The 22150-nt window shown below is 30.7% G+C and overlaps 1 protein-coding gene across 7 annotated transcripts in view; it reads right to left on the bottom strand.

The window, feature by feature from the left end:
- Positions 1 to 22150, bottom strand: part of LOC130214212 (transcription factor 4-like) — a 317282-nt gene that overhangs the window by 238483 nt on the left and 56649 nt on the right. For all 7 annotated transcript variants that reach the window (XM_056445767.1, XM_056445770.1, XM_056445771.1 and 4 more), the window contains 2 exons: positions 16857 to 16909; positions 11678 to 11774 (listed from right to left, as the gene is read on the bottom strand). In XM_056445767.1, the coding sequence (XP_056301742.1) occupies positions 11678 to 11774; positions 16857 to 16909 (150 nt within the window). The remainder of the gene's footprint in view (positions 1 to 11677; positions 11775 to 16856; positions 16910 to 22150) is intronic.

Consider the following 22150-nt stretch of genomic DNA (forward strand, 5'->3'; position numbering starts at 1 on the left):
CACTCCTCGTTTTCCATAATGCCAGCATTTGGGAATTGTGCGTGGAATGAAGCCGATCCAATCTCCTGCCTGCGACATGCATTTTCATTAATTACAGCCTTGTCAGCAAAAGCATTATCGAAGCTGAATATGAAAATGCTAATGAGCGCTCATTTACATATTTTTCTTTGTCGGAATGTCATTAATTATTACGTTTTATGATGATGAATGCAGCTGTCGATGTTCTCTCAAGCATAATTAGCTATCAGAATGCACAGATATGATCGGGGCCCGGACCCAAACTTAGCATCCCGACAAACTTTCTGCATCCGTCCGTCCGATCCGAAGAAAAAAAAATAACACACACAAAAAAACGCAGCTTAATTAATGCAGTCCTTAATTACTACAGCATGATGTCAGCGACTTTAATTAAGAATTGGCTTGGTTACAGAAACTCCTGGCTGTAATAAAAGTCATTATGGAGCTGAGCTCCAAAACCCTTCAGTGAGATGTGCACTGCTCATTAACACACACACACACACTCACACACGGCAGATGCAATGCATGCAGCAACTTGTCTCCAAGGATACGCTTTAAAATTTCATCCCACTTTTCCTTTCGTTCTCACTTCTTTTAATAATAACCCAACCTCTGTGCTTTCGCACTCTTCTTCTTTTTTTCCGGTCGGGAAAACGGCAGAATCCAGTTCATGTGGCTCAGCCGCTGGGATCAGTGTTTATCAGTAAAAAAGAAAAACAAGGCACGGCAGATGGGGCTATTACACATGACCAAACCGATCCATCAGGACTGAAGGGCCCAGGTGCAGCCCAGCCGCGCAACAACGCGTCATTTCACAGTCTGTCACACACACACACACACGCACACACGCACACAGACACACACACGCAAACACACACACACACACACACACACACACACACGGTCCTACATGAACGACCCGGCGCTGCTCCCGCGAGGGCTCATCTGCACACGCATGCACGCGCTCACTCTCTCTCTCTCACACACACACATACGAGTGGTCCTACATGAACGCCCTGGTCCTGCTCCCGCGAGGGCTCATCTGTAGTTCTTGCCTGACTGAGCTTGACCTGATGTCTTCATCGCACACACACATACACAAACTATAGTATTTATTCAAAGTACCATGGTATTTTTGTGTGTGTCTGCACGCAACATATAAGAATATACAATACACAAGCTGAATAAATAAACACACTTTAAATTCATTTGTAATTATATATAATTTAAGACACATATATATTATAAAACGTAATTATAATTATAATCTTATCTGCTTAAAAATACATGTAGAAGCTTGATTAGACGAAGGAGATTAGTACGAAAAAAAATTAAATTAATAAATATAAATTAAATTAAAAATATCAACACAAATAGTTAAACCTTATAATGCTAATAAATATTTTAAGATTTAAAAGTAGATAACCCAAGCACTCATTAACATGACAATCCTCCTAATAACAGCCTGTGCGTTCAGCTCTTGGTCAGAGCGCAAGAGGCGTGGCCTAAAGCTCTTGACCAATCAAACGCTTTCTCCCAGGAATATCAGGATGCCTGAAGAATTCCAGGCCTCCACCTGCAGTCCAGATGCCAGACCATAATAAACACAGATCTGCAAACACAACCGTGTCTGAAGAAGCTGAACCGCTGAGAGAAATGCTGCTCCAGAGTGCACGCCAATATAAATCCCTCAAAAATGTTAATTAACTAGTATAGAAGTATATTTGCATGATGATTTAAATACATGAATATTTAGTGATACTCTATGAATCTGAGATTATATATGAGCTGTACTTAAGTTTATTTTAATTTAACTCATTTCATTCTAATATACAGTGCTCACATGGAGTACAGCCCATTTTGAAAATTAATAGTTTCTCCATTTCTCAGTGAATATAGGCAGTGCATTTCAGTGCATTTAAACAAAACAGATATATTTATTAAAATTATATTTTAGTCACCAAACATATTTAGAATTGAAAGATAATATAATAGATTTTTTTATTTATTTATTATTTTTATTTATTATTTATTATTCATTGCTTTTTAAGTATTATTATTTATTCATTCATTTGTTTATTCATATTATTTATTTTATTTATTATTTATTATTTATTTTTGCTCTGTAGACAATACAAATATTGCTGAAGGGGGCTAATAATATTGACCTAAAAATGGCTTTATAAACAATTAAAAACTGCTTTATTCTGGCTGAAATAAAACAAAAGACTTTCCCCAGAAGAAAAAATATTATAGGAAATACTGTGGAAAATTCCTGAATCTGTTCAACATCATTTGGGAAATATTTGAGAAATAAAACAAAATTCACAAACAAATTTTTACTTCAACTGTATATATTATTTATTTATTTGTTTATTATATAATTTATTTATTTGTTTAATATATAATTTATTTATTTGTTTATTATATAATTTATTTATTTGTTTAATATATAATTTATTTATTTGTTTATTATATAATTTATTTATTTGTTTAATATATAATTTATTTATTTGTTTATTATATAATTTATTTATTTGTTTAATATATAATTTATTTATTTGTTTATTATATAATTTATTTATTTGTTTAATATATAATTTATTTATTTGTTTAATATATAATTAATTTGTTTAATATATAATTTATTTATTTGTTTAATATATAATTTATTTATTTGTTTAATATATAATTTATTTATTTGTTTAATATATAATTTATTTATTTGTTTAATATATAATTTATTTATTTGTTTATTATATAATTAATTTATTTGTTTAATATATAATTTATTAATTTGTTTAATATATAATTTATTTATTTGTTTAATATATAATTTATTAATTTGTTTAATATATAATTTATTAATTTGTTTAATATATAATTTATTTATTTGTTTAATATATAATTTATTTATTTGTTTAATATATAATTTATTAATTTGTTTAATACATAATTAATTTATTTGTTTAATATATAATTTATTTATTTGTTTAATATAAAATTTATTTATTTGTTTAATATAAAATTTATTTATTTGTTCAATATATAATTTATTTATTTGTTTAATATATAATTTATTTATTTGTTTAATATATAATTAATTTATTTGTTCAATATATAATTTATTTATTTGTTCAATATATAATTTATTTATTTGTTTATTATATAATTAATTTATTTGTTTAATATATAATTTATTAATTTGTTTAATATATAATTTATTTATTTGTTTAATATATAATTTATTAATTTGTTTAATATATAATTAATTTATTTGTTTAATATATAATTTATTTATTTGTTTAATATATAATTTATTAATTTGTTTAATATATAATTAATTTATTTGTTTAATATATAATTTATTTATTTGTTTAATATAAAATTTATTTATTTGTTTAATATAAAATTTATTTATTTGTTTAATATATAATTTATTTATTTGTTTAATATATAATTTATTTATTTGTTCAATATAAAATTTATTTATTTGTTTAATATATAATTTATTTATTTGTTTAATATATAATTTATTTATTTGTTTAATATATAATTTATTTATTTGTTTATTATATAATTTATTTATTTGTTTAATATATAATTTATTTATTTGTTTAATATATAATTTATTTATTTGTTTATTATATAATTTATTTATTTGTTTAATATATAATTTATTTATTTGTTTATTATATAATTTATTTACATTTAATCTTTTGACATGTGCTTCCTACATTTATCTAAAATGATATATATTATTTATTTACATCCATTTATATACGGTGTACACTAAATATTATTACTTTTTTCATTTTTACATGATATAATATTAAAATAATTGCATAACACAAATTATTGAAATACGATCATTATTTAATATCTAATAAGTTTATTTAAAATGTATTATGTACATGTTTGTCAATTTATTACACTAATGCTTCTTACATGTCTTTGTTGCACCTTAAAATGTAAATGTAAACAGTGCTCAGCATAATTGAGTACAGCCCATGTTGTAAATGAATATGTTTCTCCATTTCTCAGTGAATATAGGCAGGGTGTTTTGGTGCATTTAAACAAAACAGATTTATTAGACAGATATATTTATTAAAATAATATTTTAGTCTCCAAACATGTTTAGAAATTGAAAGATAATACAATTAAATTCAAGCTGAATATCGCTAAATAAATTACAACCTACAAAATTTCAACAAAAGTTTTGCTTCTCTTGATTTTTCCTCTTTTTAAATTTGTATTTAATATTTTTCTCTAATATATAAATGTGGCTGTACTAGTTTTTGGAGCGTTATCGTAAGTTATTTTGTTAGATAAGCTTCAGATTTGGCTTCAGTACTGATTAATCTAATGTATATGCACAAATATCGAGCTTCCTATTAAAAAGATGTGAGGGGTGTACCCATACATGCTGAGCACTGTATATTAATATATAAACAAATGATTAAGTCACTTAACAAAACGTATGTGTGGTTAACTATTTAGGTCATTATTTCATTCATTTTCTTTTCAGCTTAGTCCCTTTATTAATCAGGGGTCACCACAGCGGAATGAACCTCCAACTTATTCAGCAAATGTTTTACACAGCGGATGCGCTTCCAGCCACAATCCAACACTGGGAAGCATCCATACACTCTTATTCACACTCATACACTATGGAAATATTTGCCTATATAGCGCATGTGTTTGGACTGTGGGGGAAACTGGAGCATCTGGAGGAAACCCACGACAACACGGGGAGAACATGCAAACTCCACACAGAAATGCCAACTGACCCAGTCGAGGCTCGAACCAGCGACCTTCTTGCTGTGAGGCCAACAGTCCTAACTATTAAGCCACCATGCCACCCAAAGTAGAGATTAATTAAATTATAATAATCCATTAAAAATGTGTGTGTGTGTGTGTGTGTGTGTGTGTGTGTGTGTGTGTGTGTGTGTGTGTGTGTGTGTGTGTGTGTGCGTATGTGTGTGCGTATGTGTGTGTGTGTATGCACGCTGGTTCCCGTGGTGACGGCGGACGAGGCCTGAGTTCAGCTGAGTTTCAGACGGATCTCTTTAGATTTGAGCTTATGGTCAATTTACACCTAAAGATCCCCTGTGATGCTGACAGCGGGAACACACACCACACACACCTCACCGTCAGACACGTATATGTTTGTGTGTGTGTGTGTGTGTGTTTGCGCATGTATTTAAAGAATGTCTTTGTGTTAACATCAGCACACACACACACACTCACTCACTCACTCACTCACACACAGACACAGATGGTGGGAGTGACGGTCAGTGCAGCGCTGGAGGTTTCGGGGGTCCGAGAGTCAGGTGACCCTCACAGCTCTTCTGCACCTTCACTGATCTCATTAACACCTGCTGACAATACAGCGCACACACACACACTACAGACATTGATACGCCACACACACACACACACACACACACACACACACACACACACACACACACACACACACACACACAAATACTCTTAATACTCTACACACACACTTTACACAGATACTGTGTGGACACTATACACACACAAGCTACACACACCCACCCACTATACACACACACAGTCTCACTGCACACACACACACACACACACACAAATACTCTTAATACTCTACACACACACTTTACACAGATACTGTGTGGACACTATACACACACAAGCTACACACACCCACCCACTATACACACACACAGTCTCACTGCACACACACACACACACACACACACACACACACACACACACACACGTTACACAGACAATGTATAGATACTTCATACACACAGAGAGACACTATACACATACAAACTAAACACACGCACACATGAATACTCTACAAACACACACACAGTCTCTTCACACACAAACACACAGACAACGTATAGATATTCTACACACACACACACACACTTTACATAGACAACGTATAGATTGTCTACACACACACAAACACACTTTACACAGACAACGTATAGATATTCTACACACACACACACACAAAGACTACACACACACACACACACTTAACATAGACAACATATAGATATTCTACACAAACACACACAAAGACTACACACACACACACACACACACACTTTACATAGACAACGTATAGATTTTCTACACACACACAAACACACTTTACACAGACAACGTATAGATATTCTACACACACACACACAAAGACTACACACACACTTTACATAGACAACGTATAGATATTCTACACACACACACACACACACACACACACACACACACTTTACACAGACAACGTATAGATGTTCTACACACACACACAAAGACTACACACACACACTTTAAAAACTTGAACAATATTAATGATATGATGTAGTTCCGGAAACTTCCTAACTCTCTGTTTATCCATCTGACTTCGCGGTCAGTTCCTTTTGACCGCCCCCTGTCTTTTTAAAGAACATCACAGCGGTGAACGCAGCAAGTATAAAAGCCTCGTCCATTTCGTGAGGTGAGCGATGCGGCGCCATGCCAAAGTATAAATCCAGCTTTACCCATCATGGCCTCTCAATCATCCCCATCCACTGAATTAGCTCTATCACCGTCTCTCCACTCCACCTATAGCTGGTGTGTGGTGAAGCACTGGTTCTGTTGTCCTGTGGCTGCCGTAGCATCATCCAAGTGAAGCTGCACCCTGGTGATGGTGTAAAGAGTTCGCACCCTCATGAGTGCGAAGCGCTTTGGGTGTATGGATATTCACGATAAATGCACTATATAAATACACATTACTTACTTACTATGTCAGTTGCTATAATTGATTAAGAAAGTTATAATAATGATAGCAATTTTGAAAATAATATTACAGCAAATAAATCTATAAAAACATTTATCTGATTTCATTTCATAAACATATGTAGAAACAGATTTTATAACAATTTCTAGATTTATTTATTTATTTATTTATTTATTTATTTTATTTTATTTTATTTTATTTTATTTTATTTTATTTTATTTTATTTTGTTTTGTTTTTATTTATTTATTTGTATATTTTATTTATTTATTTGATTTATTTGATTTGTTTATTTATTTATTTATTTTAATTTATTTATTTTAATTTATTTATTTATTTATTTATTTATTTATTTATTTATTTATTTATTTATTTATTTTATTTATTGGTTTATTTTATTTATTTATTTATTTATTTATTTTCTTTAATTTTATTTATTTATTTATTTGTTTTATTTATTTAATTTAATTTAATTTAATTTAATTTAATTTAATTTAATTTAATTTAATTTATTTGTTTATTTTATTTATTTGTTTTATTGTATTTTATTTTATTTTATTTTATTTTCTTATTTGTATATTTTATTTATTTATTTATTTATTTATTTATTTGTTTATTTATTTTATTTTATTTTATTTTATTTTATTTTATTTTATTTTATTTTATTTTATTTTATTTTATTTTATTTTATTTATTTCATTGGTTTAATTTGCTATAATTGATGAATATTCATTCATTCATTCATTCATTCATTTTCTTTCGTCTTAGTCCCTTATTAATCCGGGGTCGCCACAGCAAAATGAACCGCCAACTATTCCAGCATATGTTTTACGCAGCAGATGCCCTTCCATCCATAACCCAGTACTGGGAAACACCCAAACACTCATTCACCCACACGCATAAGCACACACACATGATAAAGCAGAATGAAGTGCAGGTGTAATGTTGCTCAGAAAGCGAAACACACTCCTTATCTTTCTCTTTTCTCTCTTATTACTTTTCCACACATCATTTCAAAATAAGTCCTCTAATAAATTACCAGCAATCACAGAGGTCAGCACTTTTCAAACAAACTTCTCCATATGCATAAAATACTGCAGGCCGACGGGAAAAAAGAGAAGAGCTTGCTGAATAAACAGCAATAAAGTATTTGTGTGGGGAAAACTGCTTGCAGGAGACAACAAGAGGCGAGCGAGAGCTTCTTAGCTCACACCAAACCTGCTTACAGTCTGGAACTTCTGTGTGCTTCATTTAGCAGGTACATGACAGCAGTGTGTGTGTGTGTGTGTGTGTGTGTGTGTGTGGACTGCACCTGCTCACACACACACACCCTCCATCGCCAGCAAACATCCTAAAAGTGAGTGTATTCCACTGTGATTAGTCTTTATTAAACACCTCGCTGTTATTATAGACTTCAGCCAATGTTTTGATTGCGTCCATTAACACACACACGCGCACACACACGCACTGCGCTCAGCATGCACGTCTCTCACGGGTCATTGTAAATCATTTTAAATAATTATTTCCACTTGCAAGAATGAGTAAAAAATAAATAAATAAATAATTCACAGACAAATCCAGAACAGATTGCTCTAGAAGAAATGAAAGACATAAAACTAGGCAACTAATAAATATATTTTAGAAATGTAAACACAATATACACTCATCGGCCACTTTATTAGGTACACCTGTGTAACTGCTTGTTAACGCAAAACTCTAATCAGCCAATCACATGGCAGCAACTCACTGCATTTAACCATGTAGACATGGTCAAGACGATCTGCTGCAGTTCAAAGCGAGCATCAGAATGAGAAAGAAAGGGGATTTAAGTGACTTTAAACGTGGCATGGTTGACCATGTCCATCCCTTTATGAGCACAGTGTCTCCATCTTCTGATGGCGACTTCCAGCAGGATAACACACCATGTCATAAAGTGTGAATCATCTCAGACTGGTTTCTTGAACATGACTGAGTTCACTGTACTCAAATGGCCTCCACAGTCACCAGAGCTCAATCCAATAGAGCACCTTTGGGATGTGGTGGAACGGGAGATTGGCATCATGGATGTGCAGCCGACAAATCTGCAGCAACTGTGTGATGCTATCATGTCAATATGGAGCAAAATCTCTGAGGAATATTTCCAGGACCTTGTTGAATCTCTGCCATGAAGGATTAAGGCAGTTCTGAAGGCTAAAGGGGGTCCAACCCGGTACTAATAAGGTATACCTAATAAAGTGGCCGGTGAGTGTATATGCATACATACACAACATATATGTGTATAATGTATAAATATAGAAATACAAAAACAAAAATTTAAATATAATAAACAAAATAAAAAATTCAAATAGTTCTGTAAATAAAAGATGAACATGCAAATAAATGAAATGTTTAAATGTAAACAAATAATTCATTCATTCATTTCCCTTTTGGCTTAGTCCCTTTAATCATCAGGGGTAGGGGAATTAACCGCCAACTATTCCAGCATATGTTTTACACAGTGGATAACCTTCCAGCCGCAACCCAGTACTGGGAAACACCCATACACACACACACAATCATACACTACGACCAATTTAATCAATTCACCTGTAATGCATGTGTGTGGACTGTGGGGGAAACCAGAGCACCCGGAGGAAACCCACACAAACACAGGGAGAACATGCAAACTCCACACAACTGGCCCAGCCTCGAACCAGTGACCTTCTTGTTTTAAGGTCACAGTGCTAAACACTGAGCCACCTTGTGATTCATATGAATTAAATATATAAGTAAAATAAAGTACTTCTTTCTGTACTTCATTGTCACTATTATTTAAATGTGCAAACGAGGCATTTTGTAATAAGTAATTTGCTGTTAAATACACTGATGATAGCTGAAAGTTTTGTAATAAAATACTTAATGCTGTTTATAATTACTTAAAACAATATTTTAAAAGAAAAAATAATAGATGAATAAAGAATAAATAGTTATTTAATGCTATTTAAAATGGTATAATATTATATGATATTTCAAATAAAAAAGAAACGAGAAGACAGAAAAAAAAAGGATGAAACTTTTTTGTCCTATTGGTTAAGTAAAATAAAGTGTGTGTGTGTGTGTGTGTGTGCGTATGTCTGTGTGCGTATGTGTGTAAAATAAAATAAAATAAAATAAAATAAAATAAAAATAAAAAATAAATAAATAACATTATTTGTTAAACTAAAATAAAATATGTTTTTTTTTAAACAAAACCAGTTACATTTGTCTCCTCCCCTTTTAGCTGATCCAAAAATTGATCAATCTATCACTCATAGCTAGGGCCAGATGGAATCTGCTGACATTTTTTGCTATTTCTGCTGAGATTTTTGTTACAAATTTGTGGATTTATGCAGAATGATTTTGGGAGTATCATAACTAAAGCCTTAATATATGAACTAAAAATTAATATATTTTTAACTTTTATTTAATGTTTACAATGCAAATCCAATTAGATTCACTTTATTTGGTAAACAAAGCAAGTCTCTCATATAATAGATCTACTAAAGGACAGAAAATATTACTGTACACACTATATTGTAAATAAATCATAAATATGTTCACATTAGTCAATAATATTACTGAAATTAATTTAAAAACTGAATAAATATGAATTTACACACATTTACACAGGTAAATAAACAGAATCAATGATGGGCTAAAAATCTGCGCACACAGATTCCTTGTGGGCCTACTCATAAACCATGATGTGCTCCGAACTGTGAGATTGATGATCTGTTACACCCCTAATATGAACGATAGTAATATCTGAGTGTTTTCCATGTGTTTTGTATGAAGTAACCAGAGTCTTTACTAAATTAAATAAAATCAAAAACATAATTAAATAAAAAATAAAATAAAATAAAAAAATAGATCAAATAAATGCAAAATAAAATAAAATAAAACATAAAATAAAAAATGTAAAAATTGATTGAATAATCAACGAATTTATTTCAATTATTTGACTATTTATTGATTAATTGATTAATCAAAATATGCAAAATAAATAAGTATTTTATAAACAAATAAATATTTAATGTTTTTTTTAATATTATATATTATTTTCAAAGAAATGTTGCCTTTTTAAGTTTACGTTTGAGGTCGTGTCGGTGCAACCTAAAACCACAGTGCAATAACAATAAACATAAAAAACTAAATTGCAATTATGAACACATTTTAAAAATATATAAAAAATTTAAGATAGTTTAACGACTACAACCCGAACTTTAGTTTCTCCTGAAGACTGATTCCAGACACAGGAAGTGATGTCATCATCCGCTCAGAGCTCCACAGGAAGGAAACAAAAAAGGAACTCAGAGGACAAAAAAGCTACAGAGAAACACGTTTAAAAGGTCCACTCTGTCTCTGCATACACAACCGATGACATCAGCATGCACTCAGGGGCGTATGCAAACTCCGTCCAATCAAGCGCTCTCTAGAAGCAGAGGCCCCTCCCACTCATTAGCATCCAGCTTTCTAATGTTATATCCTGCTAAACTGAACTCCGTGTTTATGAAAGAGACAGTTTTGATTGTTAAAAACCAAGTCTAATGATCTGGAGGAAATTAACTGCATCACATTATGGCTAAACGAACAAATCTGCTGCGATTCACTGGACAATAAAACCAACATCACAGACTATTCATAATCAAACACTCCACTGTCAAACAAAACTCATTGAACATTCATTTTCTGCTCACTGAATATCAATTCCAGCAGGGCTGATTCGTTCAAATGAGTCGTTTAGATGAATTGATTCAACCAAATGAATCGCTCTATTCATTCCAATTGACAACCAATGCAACAGTGCTCAGAAGAACTACATATCCCATGATGCTCGGCGGTAGAACTCCTACCTGCTAGCCTGGCATTAGAATAGGGTGGAGAGATGCTGTCATGTGACCCCAGGTCCCGACCGGTCATGTGACTGTACTGAGAGCCGTCAGCATAATTCTGTAAAGGTCAAAACGATTAAATGAATATAAATGATTATAATTTAAAAGTGTAATTAAAGACATGCATACATCATGCATTTTAAAAGACACAATATATTGATAAACAAAAATATTTACACACTGTAAAAGTCAAAAAGTTAAGGCAACTCAAACCGTTTGAGGAAACCGATTGTAACAAATCATTTAAGTTCAAAAACTCATCCTAATGAGTACTGTGAACTTAATCCATTTGAGTAAACGAAGCAATTTGAGCACACACTGAAAAAAATGATTCAAAGATGATTCCTTGGATTTACTCAATTTTTTTTACGTTAAGTGGTTGTAAACAATTTATTTGGGCTAAATTTAAACAAACTAATTAAGTTGAACATTATTAAATGTATTTGTTTGTTTAAATTCGACACAAATAAATTGTTTGCAACAGTTTTGCATGCAACGCTTTTTCAGTGCAGTAAAACCCAATGAATGGAGAACTCAAACCAACTGAGTACTGTAAAACCCAATAAGTTGAGGCAACTCAAAGCATTTGAGGAAACCGATTGTAACAAAACACTTAAGTACAGAAACTAATCTATATGAGTACTGTGAACTTACTCCATTTGAGTAATCAAAACAATTTGAGCACATTAAAACCTAAAAAATAAAGAGAACTCAAACCAACTGAGTACTGTAAAACCCAATAAGTTAAGGCAACTCAAACCGTTTAAGGAAACTGATTTCTATAAACCATTTGAGTTCAAAAACTAATCTATATGAGTACTGTGAATCTAACTCATGTAAGTTGAAGTAATAAATTATCTAATTAACTCATTACCTCCAACACTGAGTTCAAAACTCTTTTCAAATGAGTAGAATTAACTTTCAGTCAATTTTGAGTTACACTTATTTCAGTTGATAAAGTTGCCTGTTGGGTTTTACAGTGCATAAATGGAAGACATTGTTAATACAAATCTTAATTTAATTATTAAAATGAATGAAACTATTTTATTTTGTATATAAATTCCTAAATAAGAAACATGCTTAAAAATATGTTTTATTTTTTATAATATAAAATCAGATCATGATTCAAAACAAGACATTAATGAAATTATGAAACTGTTAAACACACAGTGAATGATATTTACAAATATATATATTCATACATGTGTTTGTGTGTCTGTGTGTGTGTGTGTGTGTGTCTGTGTGTGTGTGTGTGTGTAACCATAAAATAAAATAAAATAAAATAAAACAAAAATGGCAAACCATTTTGTTCATGACAACACATTACAGGTAAAATAATAAGAAAATACCAGTTTAATACAATTAAATTCATTTAAATACAATTAAATTTAAATAAATATCAAATTAAAATTGAATAAAATAAAATATCATATTAATAACTATAAAATACAAACTTTTATTTGAAATATAAATAATATAATAAAATATTACATTTCTATAAAAATATACAAATTATGTTATATTATATTATATTATATTATATTATATTATATTATATTATATTATATTATATTATATTATATTATATTATACATTTTCTTTTCTTTATTAATCAGGGGTCACCCCAGCATAATGAACCGCCAACTATTCCAGCATATGTTTTACGCAGCGGATGCCCTTCCAGCTGCAACCTATTACTGGGAAACATCCCCGCACATTAATTTACACACACACATACACTACGGACAATTTAGCCTTCTCAATTCACCTATACCACATCTTTGGAGCACCCGGAGGAAACCCACGCGAACACGGGGAGAACATGCAAACTCCACACAGAAATGACAACTGACCCAGCCGAGGCTCGAACCAGCAACCTTCTTGCAGTGAGGCGATCGTGCTACCCACTGCACCACCATGCCCATATTATATTATATATTATTATATTATATTATTTTAAAGTAAATATAAAAAAATCTATAATTAATGGCACCAACAATAAAGACAGGGAATGATATACATACGTGTGTGTCAGACAATCAAATTAAATTAAAATAAATTTCAAATTAAATCTAATTAAATTAAATTAAGTTTAGTAAAGGTCAGTTTAAGATTTTAGTTCAGTTTAGTTTAAGAATTTAGTTTATTTAGATTAGTTTAAGTTTTAGTTTAGGCTTAGTTTAGTTTAGGTTAGTTTAGTTTAGTTTGATTTTCAGGTTAGGTTAGTTAAGTTTAGTTTTATATTAGGTTGGGTTAGGTTAGTTTAGGCTTAGTTTTATATTAAGGTTTAGTTTAGGTTAGTTTAGTTTAGTTTGATTTTCAGGTTAGGTTAGTTTAGGTTGGGTTAGTTTAGGTTAGTTTAATTTAGTTTAATTTACGTTAGGTTAGTTTAGATCAGGTTTAGTTTTGTTTAATTTTCAGGTTAGGTTAGTTTAGGTTCATTTTAGGTTGGGTTAGGTTAGTTTAGGTTTAGTTTAGTTTAATTTTCAGGTTAGGTTAGTTTAGTTTAGTTTAAGTTTATGTTAGGTTGGGTTAGGTAAGTTTAGATTAAGTTTATTTTAGGTTAGGTTAGTTTAGTTTAGGTTACTTTAGTTTAATTTTCAGGTTAGGTTAGTTTAGTTTTATTTTTGGTTGGGTTAGGCTAGTTTATTTTAGGTTAGGTTAGTTTAGGTTTAGTTTAGTTTAATTTTCAGGTTAGGTTAGTTTAATTTAGTTTTATTTTCGGTTGGGTTAGGTTAGTTTAAGTTTATCTTAGGTTAGTTTAGTTTAGGTTTAGTTTAGTTTTCAGGTTAGGTTAGTTTAGTTTCGTTTGTTTATTTTAGGTTAGGTTTAGTTTAGGTTAGTTTAGTTAAATTTTTAGGTTAGGTTAGTTTAGGTTTCGTTTAGGTTGCGTTAGGTTAGTTTAAGATAGTTTAGTTTACTTTAGGTTAGGTTTATAAATATAATAAAATTACTACAAAAACAAAGTAATACCCCTACATTAATAATTAAATATAGATGCTGGTTCGAGCCTCGGCTCAGTTGGTGTTTCTGTGTGGAGTTTGCATGTTCTCCCTGCGTTCACGTAGGTTTCCTCTGGGTGCTCTGGTTTTCCCCACAGTCCAAAGACATGCGGTACAGGTGAATTGGGTATGCTAAATTGTCCGTAGTGTATGAGTGAATGTGTGTGTGGATGTTTCCCAGTGATAGGTTGCGGCTGGAAGGGCATCCACTGCGTAAAAACATGCTGGATAAGTTGGCGGTTCATTCCGCTGTGGCGACCCCGGATTAATAAAGGGACTGAGCTGAAAAGAAAATGAATGAATGAATGAATGAATGAATTATTTATATTATTTATTATTTTATTCAATATTCTCCATATCTCTGTGTATTTATGACTGTGCATGTCACAACCAAAATATGACTCACTTGCATGGTGTATGTTTGTGTGTGTGTTTGTGTGTGAAAGTGCTCTGTAAGCACATCCTTCATTGACCTCTGAGTGTTAAATGTGCTGATGGCAGACGAGAGCCGATCACTGTGACCTTTGATCTCTAGACAACACCAGCTGACAGCAGTGCGCGCACACACACACACACACACACACAGAGATATTTCCTGCTACTGTTTAATAAAGCCAACTATTATTTATTATATTACTAGCATTTTATATTTTTCCTATGGTGAAAATATTATTTTCTTATAAACTAAAAAAAATAAAAATAAATAAAAATAAATAAAAAAACTATTGTGATTACTTTAAAATTCGTTGGTTATATTTTTGGACATATTTAATTAAATGAATCAAATAAATATGAATTAAAAACAGCAAACCCATGTGTTTATGACAATTCCATACAAATAAAATAATATAATAAATCACCAGTTTAATACAATTAAATGAAATGTAATTATCAAATACAAATCTAAATAAATTAAATACAGTATTAATAACTGTTAAATAAAAACATTGTTATAAAATATTATATACATTGATTATATCATATTATACTATATTATATTATAAAGTAGATAAAAAGTAAGCCAGCTGTGGCAACCCCTGAATAATAAAGGGACTAAACCGAAAAGAAAACGAATGAATTTTAAAACATGTTATTTTATTGGTCAAGAAACTCATACCTCTAATACAATAAATAAACATATGTTACAAATGTTTGTACTTTTTTCCTTACAAATTGATAGTAAATAATAATTATTAATAATAAAATAGTAATTTAGAATAGAAACAATATATAAATTAAACTCCTTTAAAAATTCAGCATTTTTTCTATTTAAGTTTTGAATGAATGTTTTTTTAATGACAAATTAATAGTGAATTATAAAAACATCATTGTAAATATTACACAAATGAAGAAATTAATCATTTTTAACTTAATATTTATTGAAATTCCCTGATTTAACAGCATTTCTCCCTTCAATTTATAGTGTTGTTTTACAAGTCAGCTGCCTATCAAGACATCCTACATTAAATACAGCTCACTAATGTCTAGAACAACACACTGAAAAAAATAATAATAATAAAATAAGAGATTAATTGGATTTACTCCATTTACTACTCCAAGTGGTTGCAAACAATTTATATGAGCTGAATTTGGACAAACAAATTAAGTGTAGCAATGTTCAACTTAATTTGTTTGAGTAAACTCAGCCCATATACATTGTTTACCACTTGCCTTAAAAAGAAATTGAGTAAATCCAATAAACTGGATCAGTAAATCACAGTGGGCTCACATGCATGGATCTCAGGTTATATTAAACAAAAACATATTTATTTACAACAAAAACCACTCACAACAGGCACTGGAACATCCAACCACAGAACAGAGAGTGGTGACAATACCACACCAGAGAGAGAACTAAAACTCAGGGGTATACATACACAAGACAGACTGCAAACAGGGGTTTGACACAGGTGGAACTACTGAAACTAACGAATGGCGGGAAAAACTGAACAAAGGAATCACATGACAAACACAGAAGCACATGGAACAAACACATGGGACATCACATGACACAACAACTACATGAACACAACACAGACACACCAGACTCATGCCAGAATCATTTTGTCGGTGTACCGTCCATATTTCACAAGTTTGAAAAACAAAACCAAAGCATTTCTACACAAGTAAGTCCTCACCTTTGTGGCCCGGACTCCATTTCCCCAAGACGTACTGGCTCTTTCCTCCAGATCTGCAGAGAAACACACAAAATCCCACATTTAATGTGATTCGTAATCACAAATGTAGCATCAAAAATCTCATATCACGATAAACAAACTCATAGTTATACAAAGTTATCATGATATAGCACCATTTCTGTAAATTCAATTAGTTAATAGTTTATATACACAGTTGAAGTCAGAATTATTCGTCCTCCTGTGAATCGTTTAAAAAAATATTTCCCAAATGATGTTGAACAGATTCAGGAATTTCCACAGTATTTCCTCTTATATTTTTTCTTCTGAAAGTCTTATTTGTTTTATCTCAGCTAGAATAAAAGCAGTTTTTAATTGTTTTAAAACCATTTTATGGTCAATATTATTAGCCCCCTTCAGCAATATTAGTGTTGGATTGTCTCCAGAACAGACCACTGTTATACAATGACTTGCCTAATTACCCTAACTTTACCCTAATTAACCTAGTGAAGCCTTTAAATGTCACTTTAGGCTGATTAAATTTATTAAAACTGATTTAAACTATTATAAACTATTTTATGTATATATATATATATATATATATATATATATATATATATATATATATATATATATATATATATATATATATATATATATATATATATACACACACACACACACACACAGTTGAAGTCAGAATTATTAGCCCCCCTTTGAATTTTTTTTCTATTTTTTTAAAATATTTCCCAAATGATTTTTAACAGAGTGAGGAAATTTTCACAGTATGTCTGATAATATTTTTTCTTCTGGAGAAAGTCTTATTTGTTTTATTTCGGCTAGAATAAAAGCAGTTTAAAATTTTTTTAAAGCCATTTTAAGGTCAATATTATTAGCCCCTTTAAGCTATATTTTTTTTCAATGGTCTACAGAACAAACCATCGTTATACAATAACATGCCTAATTACACTAACCTGCCTAGTTAACCTAATTAACCTAGTTAAGCCTTTAAATGTCACTTTATGCTGATTAAATTTATTAAAACTGATTAAACTTTAAACTATTATAAACTATTATATATATATATATATACACACACACACACACACACACAGTTGAAGTCAGAAATATTACTTAATAATACTTTCTTTATATATATATATATATATATTGAATTTTTTTTCTATTTTTTTAAAATATTTCCCAAATGATGTTCAACAGAGCAAGGAAATTTTCACAGTATGTCTGATAATATTTTTTCTTCTGGATTAAGTCTTATTTGTTTTATTTAGGCTAGAATGAAAGCAGTTTTTAATTTTTTAAACCCCATTTTAAGGTCAATATTATTAGTTCCTTGAAGCTGTATTTATTTTCGATAGTCTACAGAACAAACCATCATTATACAATAACTTGCCTAATTACCCTAACCTGCCTAGTTAACTGAATTAACCTAGTTAAGCCTTTAAATGTCACTTTAAGCTGTATAGAAGTGTCTTGAAGAATATCTAGTCTAATATTATTTACTGTCATCATGACAAAGAGAAAATAAATCAGTGATTAGAGATGAGTTATTAAAACTATTATGATTAGAAATGTGCTGAAGAAATCTGCTCTCTGTTAAACAGAAATTGGGGGAAAAAATAAACAGGGGGGGGGGGCATTTCTAATCATAATAAGGATTTCTATAATCATTCAAGATTTTTTTTTAATCAAACTTTGATGCATCACTTGCTTTTGTTCATCTCAGACAGTTCTACCTATTAAAGTTTATTAAAATATTGATGACTACAGAACATGGGTTACTCTATAAATTAGTTTTTATTATGTAGAGAAAAACTACACTTACTAAAAAATACAGATGTTTTTTAGATCTACGTTCCCCAATTCACACATTACTGTCTGGCTAGTTTCTGTCCTCTACTGATATGCTAAAAAGGCAACAATGCTCCAACATTCCTGACCATTATCACAAGTAAAACCTAAAGAATCAGGCCATCAGTATATTTTAAACCGATAGTTATCAAACCAGTTATCAAAGAAATAACTCTGTGACTTCATTATACTTTTGTAGCTATTACATTTTTTTAAATTCAAAATTGCAATTTATAAATCAGTGTTAAATCTATGAATTGTGGAAAAACATATCTCTGTAATTGTGTACCCGGGTCTCCACTTTTGCCATGACCTCGTTTGACATACTCATCCCTCAGATTTTTCCAAACCTTTTAACAAAAACTTTTCTCCTTTCCCAGAGCTGTTGCAATTTCCAGCCAAGAATTATTGATCATCTGGTTATCTCTATGATCACGGATCATAAAGATGTGTGTACAGTCATACTGTTCCAGACAAAATCTCTTCAGAGTGTTTCATATTCAACTCAAATCAATCGTGGCGCCGCGTGCACTCTTCGCTCGAGTCTCAAGAAAACCCATGCGCACCGCCAGCCGAAATCATGCGAACCCAAAGCGAACATCCGCAGACTCTGCGATGACATCACATTTGCCGCGCGCAGTCAAGTGAACAAGCGGATGGCTAGAGTATAAACCAGGCTTTAGAGTATTTGCCTCCTATGCAGGAATCACCGGTTCGATCCCAGCTTGGAACGAGTATGTGGGTGTAGGAGCGGATGGAATACAATAAGCATAAATAGTAATTGAGTAATGTGTTTATATTAATATTGTTGTATCACTACATGAATGAGTTGGTCAGTTACAAACGGTACAACATGGGTAATCCAAAAGAGTAATCCAAAAAATACTGGCGAGTGGTCAGGACAGGCGGCAAAACAACACTAAAACAACTGTAAAACAAACAAGAGTCCGAGACTCGGCAACAATGTGTATGTATGTGTGTGTGTGTGTGTGTGTGTGTGTGTGTGTGTGTGTGTGTGTGTGTGTGTGTGTGTGTGCGTGTGCGTGTGTGTGTATGTGTGTGTGTGTGTGCTGTCTTTATAGTCCATTTGATTAGGCCTGAACAGCTTCGGATGTGTGTGTTTGCAATCATGAGAAATCTGGGCCAGGTGTGTGAGTGAAGTGCCAGATGGGATCTGTAGTTTATTAAAGCGACATATTTGTAGTTCTCCAGTGATCTGCAAATGCTAGATCGCTGGTGATCGTGACACAATGCTGTTATTCCTGTTTCTGTCGGCATCCCTGTATTAACTTTGCGCTCATATAAATTATGTATTTAATTAAGTATTATTGTAAATAATGTCTTGTGACACAAAAAAAATAAATGATCGAGCATAATATGAAACAAAATACTTTTTATTTTGTCCATACGATCATCATATTGCAGAGCCCTACATGAGTGTTTTCAATAAAAAACAGCATCAGACGTTCATTCTGTTCCTGTCACACATTTCCCACAATGCCTCATTCACAAAGGTAACATAATTGTGATGTTTGCATACAGCAGAGGCGTTTTACAGTTCTAAACCTAATGACAATACACCAATCTACAGTTAATAACCACAGTAATTAACTTGTGTCTTTACATTGTTTCTCCTTTATTGAATCACACACTGCCGAACACACACACACACACGCGCACACGCACACACACACACACACACACACACACACACACACACACACACACACACGCACGCACGCACGCACGCACGCACGCACGCACGCACGCACGCACACACACACACACACACACACACACACACACACACACACACACACAGCAAGAGCTTCATCAAACGCTGATGCAGAAACTGTCGCTCTTTCTGGAGATGCTCAAAGCTAACACAGACAGCTGAACATCATGGGACCACACATCACAGCTAAATAACTAAAGACAGAATGATTGAATGAATGAATGAACTATTGAATGACTAAATTAATGAATGAATTAACTATTAAATGAATGAATAGAAAAAATGAACAAATGAACAAATTGTTAATGGAATGCATGAATGAATAAATAAATGAACTATTAAATGAATGAACTATTAAATTAATGGATGAATGAATAAATGAATGAATAAACTATTAAATAAATAAATTGATTAATTAAAGAACTAGTAAACTAATGATTGAATCAGTGAATGAATAAAAGAATGAACAAATGGATAAATGAATGCATGAATGAATAAATGAATGAATTAGTAAATAAACAAACAAACGAATGAATGAATGAATGAATGAATAAATGAATGAATGAATGAATGAATAAATCAATCAATCAATCAATCAATCAATAAACATTGAAAATATGAAAAATGAAAACAGTTATAAATAAATAAATAAATAAAAACAATAAATAAATAAACAAATGAATGAACAAATGAATTAATAAATAAACGAATAAACGAATGAATGAATGAATAAATAAACGAATGACTGAATAAATTAAATTAATTGATTGATGTTTTCCTTATTGTCTGATAATTAATAAATAAATAAATAAATAAAAATAAAAGCAATAAATAAACAAATAAACAAACAAAAGAATGAATGAATGAAGGAATAAATGAATTATTGAATGAACTACTGAATGACTAAATTAATAAATGAATGGAAAGAATGAACAAATGAACAAATTGATAATGGAATGCATGAATGAATAAATAAATGGAACTATTAAATGAATGAACTATTAAATTAATGGATGAATGAATGAATGAATGAATGAATGAATGAATAAACTATTAAATAAATAAATTGATTAATTAAAGAACTAGTAAACTGATAATTAAATCAGTGAATGAATAAAAGAATGAACAAATGGATAAATGAATGCATGATTGAATAAATAAATAAATGAACGAATTAGTAAATAAAAAATAAACAAATGAATGAATCAATCAATCAACCCATCACTCAATAAATTAATAAACACACATAGATGAATGAATGAAAGATTAAATACATAAATTAACAAATAAATAAAAAATGAATAAATTAACAAATAATTGAATGAATATATGAACGGACAAATAAATGAATGAAACTCATAACTCAATAAATGAACTAATGAATGAATGGATGAATTAAAAAAATGTAAATACATGATGAACAACTGAACAAACAAATTAATTATATAAACATTTGGATGAATGAATGAAAGAACGAACGAGCGAACGAACGAACTAGTGAAAACACAAATGAACAAATTATTTGAGCTAATTAATGAATGGGTAAATAAATGAATGAACTGACAAATGAATTGATGAAAGAAAAAATGAATGAATGAATTCATAGATAACAGAATTAACTTACAAATAAATTGATAAATAAATGAATTAGTAAAATAATTATTTACTACATGATTACATTTGTACATAT

The sequence above is a fragment of the Danio aesculapii genome, chromosome 21 (genome assembly GCF_903798145.1).
Source record: "Danio aesculapii chromosome 21, fDanAes4.1, whole genome shotgun sequence".
NCBI lineage: Eukaryota > Metazoa > Chordata > Actinopteri > Cypriniformes > Danionidae > Danio > Danio aesculapii.